We start from the raw sequence: 17,946 nt of genomic DNA on the forward strand, positions 1-17,946 counted from the left end.
CACAACAGTCCAAACCCTTTGGCATGCAGCAAAGAGGAAAATTCACTGCAATTCAGGCCTATCTCAAGAAGCAAGAAAAGTCCCAAACATACAACCTAACCTTATACCTAAAGGAGTAGAAAAGAAACAGAAAATAAGCCTAAAGCTAGAAGAAGGGAAATAATAAAGATTAGAGCAGAAATAAATGTTAAAGAAACAAATAAGCAAAAAAAAAAACAAAAAAACAAAAAAACACCCCACAGTAAAACAGATCAATGAAACTAAATGCTGCTTTTTTGAAAGAATAAACAATGTTGATAAACCCTTAGCCAGAGTTTTCAAAAAGAAAAGAGAAAGGACTCAAATAGATAAAATTAAAATGAAAGAGGAGAGATCACAACCAACACCATGAAAATATAAATAATTATAAAAGAACACTATTAAAAGTTATATGCCAACAAACTAGGCAATCTGGAAGAAGTCAAGTTTTCACTCTTTGCATATGACATGATACTCTATGTGGAAAACCTGAACTACTCCACCAAAAAGCTGTTAGAACTGATACATGAATTCAGCAAAGTTGTAGGCTATAGAATCAACATACAGAAATTGCTTGCATTTCTATAAACCAATAATGAAGCAGTAGAAAGAGAAATCAAAGAGTTGATCCCATTTACAATTGCATCAAAAACTATAAGATACCTAGGAATAAATCTAACCAAAGAGATAAAAGATCTGTATGCTGAAAACTACATAAAGCTAATGAAAGAAATCAAAGAGGACATAAAGAAATGGAAAAACATTCCATGTTCATGGACCGGACAACTAAATATTGCTAAAATGTCTATATTACCCAAAGCAATCTACGTATTCAATGCAATCCCTATCAAAATAAAACCAGCATTCTTCACAGAGCTAGAACAAACAATCCCAAAATTTGTATGAAACCACAAGAACCCTGAATAGCCAAAGTAATGTTAAAAAAGAAAACCAAAGCTGGAGGTATCACAATTCTGGACTTCAAGCTGTGTAATCATCAAGACTGTATGATACTGGCACAAAAGCAAACACATAGTTCAGTGGAACGAATAGAGAACCCAGAAATAGACCCACAAATGTATGGCCAACAAATTTTCAACAAAGCAGAAAATAGTATCCAATGGAAAAAAAGACAGTCTCTTCAGTAAATGCTGATGGGAAAACTGTACAATAACATGCAGAAGAATGAAACTGGACTACTTACTTTCTTATACCATACACAAAAATAAACAAAATGGATGAAAGACCTAAATATGAGATAGTACCATCAAAATCCTACAGGGGAAAATAGGCAGCAACCTTTTTGACCTCAGCCACAGCAACCTCTTAGTAGACATGTCTCTGGAGGCAAGGGAAACAAAACCAAAAATGAACTACTGGGACCTAATCAAGATAAAAAGCTTCTGCACAGTGAAGGAAACAATCAATAAAACTAAAAAGTAAGCAACTGAATGGGAGAAGATATCTGCAAACAATATTATCTGGTTAAGAATCAGTATCCAAAATATCTATAAAGAACTTATCAAACTCAACACTCAAAAAAGAAAAAAACAAATAATCCAGGGATGCCTGGGTGGCTCAGTAGGCTAAGCATGAGCTCAGCTCATTATCTCACAGTTTGTGAGTTCCCGCCAGCATTGGGCTGTCTGCTGTCAGCACAGAGCCCACTTCAGGTCCTCTGTCTCCCTCTCTCTCTGCCCCTCCCCCACTTTCTCTCTCTGTCTCTCTCTCTTCCTCTATCTCTCTCTCTCTCTCAAAAATAAATACTAAAAACAAACAAAAACCCCAAATAATCCAGTGAAAAACTGGGCAGAAGACATGAATAGACACTTTTCCAAAGAAGACATCCAGATGGCCAACAGACACATAAAAAGATGCTCAATGTCAATCATCATCAGAGAAATACAAATCAAAACCACAATAAGGTGCCCCTTCACACCTGTCAGAATGGATAAAATTAATAACTCAGGAAACAACAGATATTGGCAAGGATGTGGAGAAAGGGGAACACTTTTGCACTGGTGGTGGGAATGCAAACTGGTGCAGTCACTCTAAAAAACAGTATGGAGGTTTCTAAAAAAATTACAATAGAACTACTTGGGGTGCCTGGGTGGCTCAGTCAAATGAGTGTCCAACTTCTGCTCAAGTCATGATCTCCTGGTTCATGAATTCAACCTGGGGCACTCATGGGATTCTCTCTCTCTCCCTCTTTCTCTCTGCCCCTCCCCAACTTGTGTGCTCGCTCACGCTCTCTCTCTCTCTCTCAAAATAAATAAATAAACTTTAAAAAATATAATCTCTTTGGGGATTCTTAATGATAGAGAACAAACTGAGGGTTGATAGAGGAGTTGGGTGTAAGGATGGGCAAAATGGGTAATGGGCATTAAGGAGGGCACTTGTTGGAGCTCAGGGTGCCTGAGTCTCAGTTAGTTAAGCAACTTAGGCTCTGATCATGATCTCAGTTTGTAGGTTTGAGCCCTACATTGGTCTCTGTACTGACAGCTCGGAGCCTAGAATCTGCTTTGGACTCTGTCTCCCTTTCTGTCTGCCCTTCCCCTGCTTGTGCTCTGTCGCAAAATAAATAAATAAATAAATAAACATTATAAAAAAAAAGGAGGAGGGCACTTGGGATGAGCACTGGATGTTATGTGGAAGTGTTGAATTACTGGGCTCTACTCCTGAAACCAATACTATACTGTATGTTAACTAACTTGAATTCAAGTTGAAATAATAATAATAATAATAATAATAATAAATTTTTAAAAATCTATTTTAGAATCATCTGGGGAAACTTTGAAATACAAAGCAATATGCATGTTATTACAAACATATATTTGTGTAAATTAATTATATATTTATACAAATGCTGCACGTGACACCAGATCAATTACACTGGAATCTCTGGGGGTGGTTACTAGGGGGCTGGTATTTACTTTTTTTACAAAACTCTTAGGGGACTCTAATTTATAGCTAAAACTAAGAACCTTGTTCCAGGTGAGAGTCATTGCTGTAGGAAACAGCCCTGGCTCTATAATTGGGTGACTATTCACCTCTCTCTCTACTGAGCCCCTTCAAAATGTAGAGAGGAAGCTGAAGAAAATAGTTTACATAGGCCCAGTTATCTGAGTGCAAAACATTCTGCTTACACGTAGTACCATTTCTGCCCCTCTGAGAGCTGAAATGATGGGACTAGTGAAAGAGCAGAAGCAGAAACAGCACCCAAGTGTCCATAAGTTTGAAATGTTTGAAATGCTAGCTTCGGGCTAGTTAGAGTTCTGCCTAGGTAAGACTCTCTTGAAACAGAGTTTGAGTGAGGTGCCCTGAATGAAGCCATCATTCCAAAGGGGCTCTGACTGGGACAGAACTGATGTGGGGATGGGGGTGGTATTTGTTCTGTTTATTAAAGCTCATATTAACCATGCATGATTATCTCCCTGTTTGACTCCCATTGGGCTGACAGCCACAATTAAATTCATTTTTCCCCTGTGGGTTATAAGGCCATGGCTTTCAGCCTGCAGAGCTTACCAGGGTTTCTGAGTTGCTTGTTATGAACTCCCATTGCTCTTGACAACTGAGATCTTTTGGAGTTCCAAGTCTGTCATCCAACATACCGGCCACCCTTCATTTATGTGACCAACAGGCTACCAATGTCCTCCAACTCATTACAAATTTTAAAAAATTCAACAGGTAGGGTGGTCAGCAGAGCCCTCCCCAAGGCCTCTAGCACTTCCTCTGCCATATTGACATTGACACCATTATCCAGCATTCCCTAATAAAATCTTTCTTGGGTATGATCTGTCATTACCACCATTCTCCAGCCTACCTTCTCCACCTTGGCCACAAAGATATCACAACAGATTTTACCTAAAGGCAAAATTACAAATATATTATGTCTAAAACAGTCCCCCTTTTGTACCAGTCTTCCAATAATGCCAAATAAGGAAACTAATCTGACATGGCTTACTTTTAGTGAACCCATGCTCATTTCTAGTGATCACCACTTTTTCTTCTAAGAATTCACAAATTATTCAAGGAAAAAAAAGCATCTTAGTAGTTAGCCCATAATGAAAGTCAAGCTTACCAGGTAGTAATTTACAGATTCTGCCTTCTTTGCTTTTTTGAAGAATTGTAGCATATCCTCCCTTCTCCACTCCTCAAACACTGTTCCTGTTCTGCAGAATTCTTCAAGATTACTGACAGTGGGTCAGCAGTCTTATCTGTATATTCTCTCAGTACCTTGGGTATCACTCCTGCCAGCCAAGAAACCTGAACTCCCCTGAAACAACTAAGTGCTCTCCTTACAACCCCCTTGCCTGGCTTGAGTTTCTGTCTCCATTTGCCAATGTTTGTAGCCTCTCCAGGCTGGGCTAGAAAAAAGTTATTCTCTTTGGTGGAAAAAAAAAAAATGGGAGTAAAATGGAACCCAATCCAGAGTCAGTGTCCTCTGCAGAGAACTCCATACTCCTGTCCCTTTACCTGAGGACAAAAAATTTCCAGACCCTGGAGGAAGCTTGTGCCTATCACGGGGGTTAAAGGGACCCTGTAGAAGGAGGCAACCAAACCCCCATCACATACCTCATCCACCAAGCAAAGTCATCACAAAGATGGAACTGATGGTAAAGGAAAGACACTGTCGCCTCAGTTCTCTTCAGAGGATGACAGCATCACCCAACTTGCTGTAGACACACTGGGAGTTGGGACTAGGGCCAGCTCTGCTTCCCAGTGGGCAGTTCCTGTCACCACACTCGTGGATGTGTATGGGGACAGGAGGAGGGTCCATATCTCTTAGGAGTGTGTCTATTAACAAATAAGTTGTGACAATGAATATTCATGACAGGATCCTTCAAACAGGTACAGGAGTAGTGGAAAGGGTTTACTGAAAATCAGTCTTGATTGTCTCTCAATTCCCCATACAGTCATCATTTGATCTCTTTAGCTAAACTTCCAAATGACTGATCTCATGAGTAGCTCTTTTGAATAGAAATTTTCAATTCTTGAGTTACAAGAAAAAGCAAATCCTTTTTTGAGATTTTTTTTCTTTGTTAGCATCTAGCAAAAATCAAATGTTTCCTACAAACTGTTCTGAGCACTTTACATTGATTCACTAATCACAACAATTCTGTGAAGCTGGAAATAGTCACATCTCCATTTTACAGAGGAGGAAACTAAAGCACAGAGACATTACATAACTTGGTCAAGTTGATACAGCTTGAAGGTAGTAACAGTAGTATTTGAACCCACATAGACTGACTGTAGGACACGTAGTTGTGGTAAACTGATTGCAAAAATGGGCCAATTTTCTACCCCGTTCTGATTCTATACTTGGAAGCCTGTCACCAATGTGAGAACAGCCCTGGCTAGCCTACCGGGATGAGAAACCACATGGAGCAGAGCCAAGTCATCCTAGCCAATGCCATCCTAGGCCAGGCAGCCCCCAGCCAAATCCCCAGCTGACCACAGATGCAGAAGTAAGCCCAGCCAAGATCCATAGAACCACCCTGAGACCCAACAGAGTTGTGAAAAATAATAAATGATTATGATTTTAAGCAACTAAGTTTGGGGGTGTTTTGCTACATACCAGTAGATAACTAATACACCAATGCATGACCACTACACCTCCATTTTCTTTCACTAGCTTCATCCGACTCAAGGATTCTCCTGGAATGGACAGCTTCAGCTATGAAAAGCCTTCCTCCAGACTCTCACCTTATCTCTCTTCATCCTTGTGCTGCCCCTGCCCTACCACTATGCCAACCTATGCAGGAAGTTTATAAACATTCCTCACCTTTACTCCCTAGTTCTTTCTGAGGTCAAGAGGAAACTAGGGAACTTCAAACCCTTTGTACTATTTCAAGCTTTTCCTTGTCTGTCCTCTTTGCCCATCTCACTATCACTTAGGAGTTAAGTTGGAATTAGCCAAAGTGAGTGGTGCCAAAATAATGAAAGCAGAGTAATGAGGGTAAAAGCATGGGTGGTACTGTACATCAACACGTCTCATTTCTCTGGCCTTTCCCTTCTCTCAGGATGGGCTTCTTACTCCACGTGGATGGGGAGTGGCAGGCAGTCCCTGAAGGCACACTCCTGCTTTGCCACCTGATCCCCAAATGAAACCTTGCAAAGCTGAACTCTTCCTGCCTGCCAGGATTCAGGGGGCAGCAAGCTGCACCTCCACAGGAACTACCAGCCCCAGCTGCTCAACTCAAATTAAAAAAGAGTTTGGAAACATGTTCCACAGAGTGGAAGCCTTCTGGGGCATTTCTTCTAGCTGCCTCCAGCTCCTGTGGTTCCCAAGGAAATGGAGAGGATCCTCCAGGGAGAGAAGGGGCACCCTAAAGCATCCTGAGGAATAGGGACCACAATCCAGTAAAATGGGACTGGAAAAATCCCAAAGAAATTCATAAAATATCTCAAAATATTCATAGAAGACTACTGTTTTTCTCCTGGAGTATTTCAAAACTTTTTTTTTCTGTTAGGCACTCAATAAATGATGCTAATTCTTCTAGCTCTTCTTGCTTTATGAGGGAAGCCGAGATTGTGAGGGTTCGTTGCTCCAAAGGCCAATAGCTAAGTGACCCGGGTTGGTGAAGAGAAACCAAAATTCCCCAGGGCAAATCTAGCCTTACTGTGCCATTAAACACCCAACCTCCTCACTCATTACACTTCAACAACAATAGTTTAGTTTTAATTTCTTTTCCGTATATTTCACAGCCCTAAGGGAAAATGTCCTGTGACAATGCTGTAATAGTAAGACAATTACTGGTGACTCAGGGCTCCCTGCTGCCTGTGCATCCCTCGCAGCTGAGGAGCAGGCTTCCCATGTAGGAACAATTTGCTTTGTGAATTAGTAAAGTCAGAATAAAAAGAACCTTTACCTTTAAAAAAATGATAGAAATTCAGATGAAATTTGATGAAAATTCAGCTCCAGGATTCTGTTTCAGAACAAGTGTCAATGGTAGGCATTGGGTCCCTGAGGAAACCTTTCAATTAAACTCACAACTGTTTCAATCTACCCTTTCTGAGCCCACCACCCACATCATCCAGGAACCCTGAGAGTATTTTTTTTTTAATTTCTCCTCCTTGTTCCTCTTTTCTTTGCTATCCAGCTTCTTCCCTTTTCACCTTAGACAATGATTAAAGGAAAGTACAGGAAAACTGTGTTCTTCTTGAGAGAGGGAAAAAACCCAACCCTGCCTTACAACTCAAGCACTCAAAACGAGCCTACCTCAGGGGCACCTGGGTGACTCAGTTAAGTATCTGATTCTGATTTTGGCTCAGGTCATGATCTCACAGTTTTTGAGTTCAAGTCCTACATCGGGCTCCGTGCTGATGGTATGGAGCCTGCTTGGGATTCTCACTCTTTCCCTCTCTCTCTGCCCCTCTTACTCTGTCTCTCTTTCAAAAATAAAGTAAAAATTAAAAAAAAAAAGCTTAATTCAAAGTGAATAGTTAGAGATGTCCTAGGTGAGAGGGCATAGGCATCTCCAAATACCTAACAGACTGTGCTCCAAAACACTTTGGTGAATGGGTAGATCAGAGCTTGGAAAGATTTTCCCATAAGCATAAAGTTCTAGAGACAGGCTAAGTCCTCAGACTCGACTATAAAACTATAGTTGGCCACCAGAGTCTAATAATGCACCCAAAGTGAGAACTCTGGGTGTTACATTGCCTCCTCTTGAATAAGCATTTAAAATAGTTTCCATGAGAGAATGCATGAAACGATGCCAGAAACAGATTTCCATTTACCCCCGAACCAAAGTGAGCTTTTCCTACTGAAAAAATAAGAGGAAGGTGAAGGGGGAGGAGATTCTGGCTATACCAGAAATAGCCCTGATGTGGCAGACGCAGGTTCTCCAAGGAGGGTAGGTTGGGACAGGAACGTCTGGGAACAATAGTGATAGCCTGAAATGCCTCTCCAGTTTTACGGAACCTATGTTCTACAGTTCTTTAGTTCAAATACTTCAATTCCAAATTGGGAACTAAAAGGCAATTGCTTAAAAGGGAGTTTGGAGAAGGAAGAGATTTTTGGTTTGGGGGTCATATATAAATCAATGAGCCATGGAAGACCTACGTTCACCTGTGATGACACTCCTGATTTCTGTTCCTCAGTTCTGCGGCGGACACAATCACTGATGCTAATGAGATTCTCTCGGGTTTATAGCGCCTGTTTAAATTGGGAGCAGGCAGAGGGATGTTGGATTATAAGCTTCTTAAAGATGGGGCTGTCCCTTTCGTTCTGTATACTCCAGTCCCCCTAGTACTTAATTCATAATTTATTGATAAATAAGTATAACTGAAGAGGGGCTTTAACTTTTCAAGGTATAGTTGGCCCTTGAACAACATGGATTTGAACTGCATGTGTCTACTTACATGCAAATTTTCTTTGATACACACAATACAGTACTGTAAATGTACTTTCTCTTCCTTATGATTTTCTTAATAACATTTCCTTTTCTCTTGCTTTATTGTAAGAATACATCATGCAACACATATAACATACAGAATATGTGTTCATCAACTGCTTATGTTACCTGTAAGGCTTCTGGTCAAAAGTAGGCTATTCATAGTTACATTTTGGGATACTCAAAAGGCAAACACAGATTTTCAACTGAGTGGAGGTTTGGCACCACTAACCCAGATGCTGTCCAAGAGTCAAAACATATGGACTTTGGAGTCAAAGTTCTCAGATTCAAACCACTTTTCTCCATAGGTGCATAGCCAAGGGTCTTTCTGCCTGGGTGTCTTGTTTTCTCCTCCAGAAAAAAGGGTGGTGAGAGTATCCACCTCAGGGTCACTGTAGGGATTGATGCATTTAGATCTGGGAAACATAGCACTGTGCCCGCCACATAGTTGGCACTCAATAAATCAAAGCTATTATTATTTTTCCATCATCATTTAGCTAGCTATCCTGTATTTTGCCCCAAATTAGTTTCTCAAGGAATTCAGAAAACATGAAAGTTGATGGCATAGCGAGCGGGTTGAAATGTGGCCCCCAAAAGACATGTCCACTTGGAACCTGACACTGTGACCTCATTTGAGATAAGGGGCTTTTGCAGATATAATTAAAACAAGGATCTTGAGATGAGATCATTCTGGATTAGGATGGGTTTTTCTAAAATCAATAGCAATGTTCTTATAGGACACGACAGAAAAGAACACACAGAGAGACAGGGAAGAAAGCCACATGAACATGGAGGCAGAGATCGGGATGATGCTGCCACAACCCAAAGAATACCAGAAATTACCAGAAATTACCAGAACTTGGAAGGGGCAAGGAGGGATTCTCCTCTAGAGCCTTCAGAGGGAGGATGGCTCTGCCAACATCTTGATATCAAACTTCTGGTCTCTAGAACAATATATCTATGTTACTTAAAGCCACCAAATTTGTGGTAATTTGCTGTGGCAGCCTTAGAAAACTAATGTACAGTTTGAGCACCGATTGGAACAACCTAAATTTGGTGACAAAAGCAAGCCCAAATGGAAATTGGAAATTACCAGGAGTTCTCCTTAATTGAGTGAACTGTAGGGAAACTTCTCTTCAGAAAGGCAAAATCACTGGCTTCAGGAACTGGAATGTTCAGCCATTCTGGCCCATCTGCTCCCAGACAAAGGCATTTCCGCTGGGAATCTTGAAAGCATTCTACATTTTTCCACAGGTATGAAGTAGCAGTACTATGCAATGTGTGGTAAGAGTCAACCTCTATCTGGTCCCAAATAAATGGGCAGGCAACACAGCTCTTAGTCCATGTCCAATAAACACACCCACATTGGTCCCCACTGCCTTCCTGACTCCCCTCTGTGGAGGTAAAAGGGGCCATAGCAAAAATTCCAAGCTAAGGAAAGATACCTAGTTGCCATCAGAGAAACTTAATTGTGTATTTCTCCTACCTCTATGGGTTCTTGTCATTACATCTATGAAATGGATCTCCTTTGGGGTGCCTGGGGGGCAAAGTCAGTTGAGCATCCAGCTTCGACTCAGGTCATGATCTCACAGTTTGTGGGTTTGAGCCCTGCCTCGGGCTCTGTGCTGACAGCTCAGAGCCTGGAGCCTGTCTTCAGATTCTATGTCTCCCTCTCTCTGACTCTCCCCTGCTCACGCTGTCTCTCTCTCTCTCAAATATAAATAAAAACATTTAAAAACTTTAAAAAATAATGAAGAAATGGATTTCCTTTTAAGTGAAAAAATATATATACATATCTAGGTCATCAGCAAGATCCTTCTAAACCTTTGACATTTTAAAGGAGTCCTCAGGAGAAAGTCATCAGAGAGATGTTGTCAAACCCGCTGATGCCCAAAAAAATGGTTTTCGTTCTTTTCTTCCTTTTTAACTCTTAAAGAAAAATAGCGCAGACAGAACAGTGACTGTCAGAGAGGGGTGACTTTTTTGGAGCAAAGGCGTTAGACAAGATGACACATGCTGACAGGTTCAGCAAATAGCAGATGCTGTCACAATCAGCAGATAATTTCTGTCTGTTTACAACGTAGGAAAGATTGTGAGTCATGCAGCATTTCAAAGACAAGTCACGATTACTCCATGTGTCATCTTCTGTTGTGAAGGTCAAAAGAAAGGAGAAGGTGCCTTGAGAAGAAACGGAGGCAGAGACGGGAAAAGCAAGGAGGCCTGTGTGCAGGCATGTCCACCACATCCAGGCAGGTCTTGCTTCACATTTCCTGCCAGTGTCCAGGGAACCTCAGTCACTGCCTGCTTTGCTGACATCTGAGGCTCTCATCTCAGAGATGTACATACATAGATGTTACCGGCACTTCATTCATTCCTAGGTCCTTTGTAACTTATCCAAGTTATGTCTTCCCTGACTCGGTAAAGGTTTTCTTTTCTTCCCTTACTTGGTACTTCACTCAATTTATTTCCAGTAAGGAAGGTTGCAGGGCAGAGATGAGTGAGGAGGGCCAAAGGAGGAAGCCACATACAGGGCTCTGGGTCCTAGAATACCCTGAAATGGACTTCACTGTTTAACTAAGGGAATTCCAGAACAGCAAATACACTCATAACCAAATAGGAAAAAAACTAGAAGCCAAATGGACAGATTTTTGTCATTACTTGTCATTGTCTCTTCTCCATCAGGAAAGAAAATGCTAAAAGAATGAGAGAACGAGAGAGAGAGAGAGAGAGAGAGAGAGAGAGAGCGCGAGCGAGCTTGCGCCCCATGAAACACACAGGTAAATAGTTTGAGTGACTAGTTAAAATATGTAAGTGCTTAATTTCTCCACTCTCCATCAAAGAGCTTTTCTGAGGAAATGTACATTTTTTGCACTCAAAATTAAGATAGTATGAACACACACACACACACATACACACTTGCTTGGTCAATCCGCAATACTTTATAAGAGCAATGCATAATTCTAATTGACAGGGTAATTTTTAAATTTTTAAAAAACATTTTTATGTTTATTTATTTTTGAGAGAAAGAGTGAGCATGAGTGGGAGAGGAACAGAGAGAGGGAGACAGAATCCGAAGCAGGCTCTAGGCTCTAGGCTGTCAGCACAGAGCCCTACGCAGGGCTCAAACCTACAAACCATGAGATCATGACCTGAGCCGAAGTCAGACACTCAACTGACTGAGCCACCCAGGTGCCCCTAATTTTTTTTAATGTTTATTTATTTTTGAGAGACAGTGACAGAGCACCAGCAAGGGAGGAGCAGAGAGAGACAGAGAATCAGAAACAGGCTCCAGTCACAAAGCTGCCAGCACAGAACCCAAAGCGAGGCTTAAACACTTAAACACATGAACAGGGAGATCATGACCTGAGCCAAAGCCGGATTCTTAACTGACTAAGCCACCCAGGGACCCCTGACAGGGTAATTTTTAAGTAAATAACTTGATGAGTATAAGATGTTGTGCAGTATATGCAAATATGCTACATTAAAAAAAATTTTTTTAACATTTATTTTTGAGAGACAGAGAGAGACAGAGCATGAGCAGGGGAGGGGCAGAGAAAGGGACACACAGAATCAGAAGCAGGCTCCAGGCTCTGAGCTGCCAGCACAAAGGCCAACGTGGGGCTCAAACCCATGAACTGTGAAATCCTGACCTGAGCCAAAGTCGGACACTCAACTGACTGAGCCACTCAGGCATCCCTATGCTACATTTAAAAAAACAAAAGCCCTCCATCTTTCCCAGCAGGAATGTCAAGGTGGCTGTTACGGATGGGGCAATGGCAAGTGTTCAGCACATGGAATCTCACGGAGGATCTGCTGACTGATGATTGTTGATCTGATTCATCACTTGTGCAGGAACCAAGAGATGGTAAAACGGCAGGAGATTACATTAGGAGAAAAAGAAAGCTGCAACCTATGTTAGGGGAAGAGTCCTTGTTTCCCCTAATCCTTGTCTAGCAATTATCCTGTTTCTGGGGTGCGCCCTTTCCGGAAGCAGGCAGTGGGGGGCGGGGGCTTGGTTATTTGTGTTTCGAAGATCTGGGAGCTTCTCCCAAGGTGGAAGAAGTGAAGTACTGAGATTATTAGAGACCAAAGACTTAGCTGGGCACAGAAGGAAGCTCAGAGGACTCACTGGAGATGAAGAGTTTATTTAAACACACACACACACACACACACACACACGCACACGCACGCACGCACCTTCTAAGCAGACTCATATTTATCACCCTATGAAATTTTTGAACAGGTGGTCTGTACACAAACACATACTTTAAAAAAGAAAAATACATATATACCCTAGTAGACGATTTCTTATCAGAAGCACATGTATCTTGCTAAGCAGAAGCCACACCTTAATTCTGATCTTTGGGAAATTATTGGCCACAGTAAACAAATGGTGAAAAGCTAATGATTTGTAAAAAATCAAAGCGTGTGCGTGCACACACACATACCCCAGACACCATTCTCATTTTCTGACATATTACTGCAAACAATAATGTTCTGGTCCTGCATTTTTATTTTGTCTTGAATGATCAACAGACTATTAATTTTAAAAGTCAGGTACTTTGTTCTTCCAATCGCCTGGAATTGTGTTTGTACTTCGGAATAGGCAAAAAGACCAATCCTGACATGGGTGGGAATCATTTTTGGAATAACGGTGGGTGGTGGTTCACATCTGGATTAGGTATAAAACGATAACATTATGATGATGAACACCACAGGCTTCATCTGCATTTAAATAGACCTAATCAGAAATGCAAATTGCAATCAGGAGAGATTTTTAAAGGCTGTGTGATTGTGCAGATAAGGAAAGGTTACCACTTGCATTGTTAAAGTAGTTAAGCAGCTCCAAGCCGGCCCAGAGCCTTCCTTTGAAAGAGAAATGTGGACGGTACAAATCTCTTAATCTGCAACCTGACCAGGACAGAGCTCCCTGATTTCTTCGTTTTTACGGTAACTAGAAGCTTAAGTGGCCAAACAGCAGTCCAATTCTGATGAAAGACAAACAACCAAACCTCTCATAAAATGAATGAATACATACAATAGAAAATATACTGGCATTTAAATACCCTCCAAACAGACCTCTTTCAGCACAATGTCCCATTGAGATGGAAATCAGGGGATGGAGAGTAAGTCATAACTGATTCACTTTGCTGATGTTTCTTAGTGTTGCTCTGAGTGGATACGAAAATATAATACACGTTTTTTATCCCCAAATTTTCCTGAATACTCGAGAAAGATTCCAATAAACAAGCAGAATGACCAGATGTGATTATATAATTAAAAAGAAAAAGTCAGCATTGAGAGAGATTATTTAATCCAAAATTGCATTTTTAGTCCTCTTGTGCAAATCACAATAAACCAAGATCGCAGGAAAATCAGAGTACTGAAAATATGCGATGGCTAGAACATCCATCCTCTTTCTTCCCCCACCCTCCTTTTTTTCTTCCAAAAGAAATACATTTTACAATCAGGCTTTCTTAGGTTTGGCCAGAAATTGTTTAGGAACTACTAGGTATTATCCCTCTTAACCAGCCTCTTTCACAAAGAACTAATGAGCCAAGAGCGCCCCCTTGTGTCCTACCTTGGAATCTTAAAAAGCGTTTTCACAGGATGCATGTCAAAGAGGGGAGGGTCTCCATCCCCCAGTTCAATAGCTGTGATCCCCAAGGACCAGACGTCACAGCGAGCGTCATAGGAAGAGTCATACTGCTGCTCACAAGCAATGACCTATCAGACAAAAACAAGACACATCAACCCCACTGCCACCTCCTATGTCCTAAAAGGCCCTCAGCCGATCTTAGCCGCGTTCTTAGTTCCCTTGGTTACACTGGTATCAAATTCCAGAGATAATAAGGTATGTGTTGTCTAGACCTTATTTGTGTGTGATGGGTTAATCATCTGGTATGTTCGTTAGCCTTTAAAAATGTGTCATTTCAGTACAATAAATATACACTGAACCCTTCAGGTACAAGTGTGAGGGAAGAACAGTGCAAGGAGAGACACGAGGGTGACCTCCTCACTGAGCCCGCCCTGTCGTCCCTTAAGGAAGGCTTTGTCTGCATTTTCACCTCACTGCCAGTGCTGAGTTCAACAACGAGGAACAGTTGTTCACGAAGATCCTTGTTTCCTGCCCAAAATCCCCAGGAGTGTGGCCAATTGAGCAGAAAGGTGTCGGAAGACTGCAAGACTGGTGTGGTTCACCTAAAATAGGAACCGCTCCCTCTCATCCCTTTTTTCTAAGAACATCTGCCCCCTCCTCAAACCCCAGCAACTGGTTTGTATTTCCGCAGCAGGTGCTGCTTCGGTGCCAGGCCTGACTGCGTACAAGAGCAGCAGATCCAGAAAATGCCCTGGGCTTGTCACTGGTTTGGGGACCATGGAACCCTGTGAAGAAATCTCTATCAACTCTTTGAGTCAAACATGAAAAGCCCCTCCACTCAGACTCAGAGGCTATCACCATGGGGGTGAAAGAAGGTTGGAGTAGGCAAAAGAAGGGAAGAACCAGGGGTCCCTATCTGATCCGAAATCTGCCTCCTCAGCCAAGGATGACCTTTGGCTGTGGACACGTAGGAAACTTTGAGAGTCTGAGGATGTACTGGTCCAAACAGCCTATAATGTAGACAAGTGACATCACTGCAGGCAGACCAGTGACAACACTGGCGAGCAGTGGGGGGCCATGGTGACACGTCTGCCTGCCCCGTTAGGCCACCAGAAGGTCTGAGTGAGATGGGCCACCTGGCTGTGAAGAGCAGAGGGGTGAGATTTGGCCTACAAGCGAGCAGCGTCACTCTGACTGCTGTGCTGAGGAGATACGTTAAAACAGGACATGAGTGGAAGAAGCAAAACCAGTTTAAGATGCTTCTACAAGAATCCAAACTACAGACAGTGAGACAGTGAGAAATAATCACACTGATTATATCATTTTGAAGGCAGAGCCAACCGGATTGGCTGACTGGGGCTTTAAGAAACAGGAGTTGAGGACAAGTCCAGAGTTTTTGATATGAACAGTTCCAGAATGGAACTGATAAAGAGATGGAGAAGCCCGGAGGGGAAGCAGGTTTGAGCTGAAAGCAGGAGCTCCATTTAGGACATGTAAAGTCTGAGATCCCTCTGAGAATCCAGATGGAGAAGTTCATTTTAGCCAGGTAAGTCTTGTCCCTGACTAATGACCTGGAGAATAAACGTGTGTTGTTTTAAGCCTCACATGTGCTCTATCATTACGGCAGTGACAGAAAATTAACATACCTGCTCTCTGCCAGACCCACTTAATTAGGCTTGTGAGGCCAAACATGCCTGTTGTCTTGCCTGAGACCTGATGCTTTTGGTCCCATAATTGCCCTCTACCCTTTTATTCTGGTTTCTGAACTGAAGAATGTTTTTCCATGTACCCGCAGCCCTGACCTGACCCCAGCCCCACCCTCTAAATAGACTACCTGCCACCGACATTCCTGCCATACTTTTACACATTATTTTCAAGGGTCCACTCAAACTAACTACAGTTAAAATAATTCCAACTTCAGGACCAGAAGCCGTATCATTGCCCCCCAAGACCTCACTTTCATCACCCCAATCAGGTGAGCAGGACCACTATTTTTAAACATCTCCAGAGAAGGCTATTCAACATCTTCCCCTTTCAGAAATGACATTTCTAAACATGTGGGACAAACATAATTTTAGACCTATCAGTCAGAGCAAATAGTTCCCCATTCTCACACATTTCTGTGAAGGAAAGAAAAATAAGACTCTGTCCTTCCCCAACAGAAGCTACAGTTAATTAAGACTTAAAGTGAACCTATAATAATGAAGTAACAAACCACGGCAGCTATAAGTGTCCTGAGACGATGTGTATTCGTGTGTCCAATAAAGAATATATTTGGGACATTAGAGGAGAGCGTGCCAGGGGGCGGCAGTCAGCAAAACCCCACATCTTTAAATGTGCTGGAGCTTGAGCACAGCTGCAAGTGAAGTTGGAGGAAATTCAAATCAACTTCTAGCCATCTTGGATGAGACACAAAAGGTAATTCCAAGAACTCATCCGAATGTGGGAATGGAGATACCCTAACGTTTCTCAAATGCAGTCATAAAATATTCAAAACATTCATCTGGTTTCAACTGCTTTGCAGACAGACATTATCTTCGCACCATTACCATGGTGCTCAGACCATTATCTTTACACTGCCCAAAAGTACTTTTTGGGCAAATTCTCCTCCCAAAACTCCGTAAGTAATGTGACAAATTCTTTAAGTTCAGCCTTCCAAAGAAGTTTACAGAAAATTTTCCTACTAAATACTTTATAAATAATTACAGAGTGCCCATGAGCCAGTCATGGTACTAGGCCCGGGGGACAGAAAGCTAAATCCACCCGAATTTAATCTCATAATCATTCTGTGAGGTACGTGCTATCATCATCTTGCACAGGTGTGGAAACTGAGGCACAGCATAGTTAAATAGTTTATCTATGGTCCACAGCTAGTCCTTGCCAGGGCCAGAATTGGAACATAGGCAGAGAAGAGGCCAGTAAACAAATCATTATAATATGATAAGTGTGCTACATAATAAAGTTTATGTTCAAAGAATGGTTGAATTATTAGCTTCTGTACCTATTGTGAATAAATTAAACAGGTTTCTTGAGATTTAAGTCACCTAAACTCCATCTTCTCAGAAGGAATTTCTTTCAGGACCAGTCCTTCAGAGGAGCAAAGACTCTTTCTATGGGCCACCTATGTGATGGGATTTACAGATGGACTCTAAGAAGATGCATCCCAACTAAGGTCAATACATCCTGCATCTGGATTCCTTATCTATCCAACATCAAAATCTACAACTATTTTTTAAGGAGAAGTAAGCTCATTCTCCTTAGCACAGCATTCTTCTTGTTTCTGGGTAAAATAAAGCTGAATTAAGAATGCTTAGATGACCCACTAGTCTTTGCTTTCCTTGCCCCGAGGAAAAGGCAACCTTTCAAAAAGCTCTCTGAATCAGATGTTCTGGCTTCCACTAAGGAGTGACAATGGCAAATAAGTATATGGTGCTCAGACCAAGTTTCCCAGGTTCTGCAAGTCATATTAAAGGGGTGAAGAGAGACAGGGTAAGATGGCATTGACTCAGGCTCAGGACCCCAAACACCTCATTCTCTCATACCTCTCCACCTCACCTCGGCCAGCCCAAGGAGGAGATGCACCAAGGGAAGTGTATACGCTCCTTTACCTGGAACCTTTGCTTCAGTCACAGCAGTCTAAGTGATGTTGGGGAACGTGGGATAGGGAAGATAGAATACTTGTATGAGAGAGCTTGGGGGAAGACCTGAAGGACTTAATATTGAAAGAGATTTAATATGGGAGGTTAAGGGAGGGGGCACACCCAGGGAGACTGCCATCTTGATCCTGGGTGATCAGGAGAATGATGGCAACATCAGGGATGTCAAGTGGAGAAGTCAGCTTGAGAGGCAGTATAACAAGTTCAAGCTGGGTCTGAGTTCTACCCCTCACTAGATGCAGAAAAATAATTTGCGCTCTGGAACTCACTTTAT

The 17,946-nt window shown here is 42.0% G+C and overlaps 1 protein-coding gene and 1 long non-coding RNA gene across 2 annotated transcripts in view; one reads left to right on the plus strand and one right to left on the minus strand.

Moving 5' to 3' along the window:
• MYO3B (myosin IIIB) overlaps positions 1–17,946 on the minus strand; it is a 373,850-nt gene that overhangs the window by 327,541 nt on the left and 28,363 nt on the right. The window contains exon 7 of the mRNA XM_029933308.1: positions 13,999–14,144. Within this exon, the coding sequence (XP_029789168.1) occupies positions 13,999–14,144 (146 nt within the window). The remainder of the gene's footprint in view (positions 1–13,998; positions 14,145–17,946) is intronic.
• On the plus strand, positions 16,389–17,329 carry LOC115287731. The gene is made up of 2 exons (XR_003906623.1): positions 16,389–16,434; positions 17,096–17,329. It is a non-coding gene; the product is annotated as an uncharacterized LOC115287731 (long non-coding RNA).

This window comes from Suricata suricatta, chromosome 3 (assembly GCF_006229205.1).
Source record: "Suricata suricatta isolate VVHF042 chromosome 3, meerkat_22Aug2017_6uvM2_HiC, whole genome shotgun sequence".
Lineage (NCBI taxonomy): Eukaryota > Metazoa > Chordata > Mammalia > Carnivora > Herpestidae > Suricata > Suricata suricatta.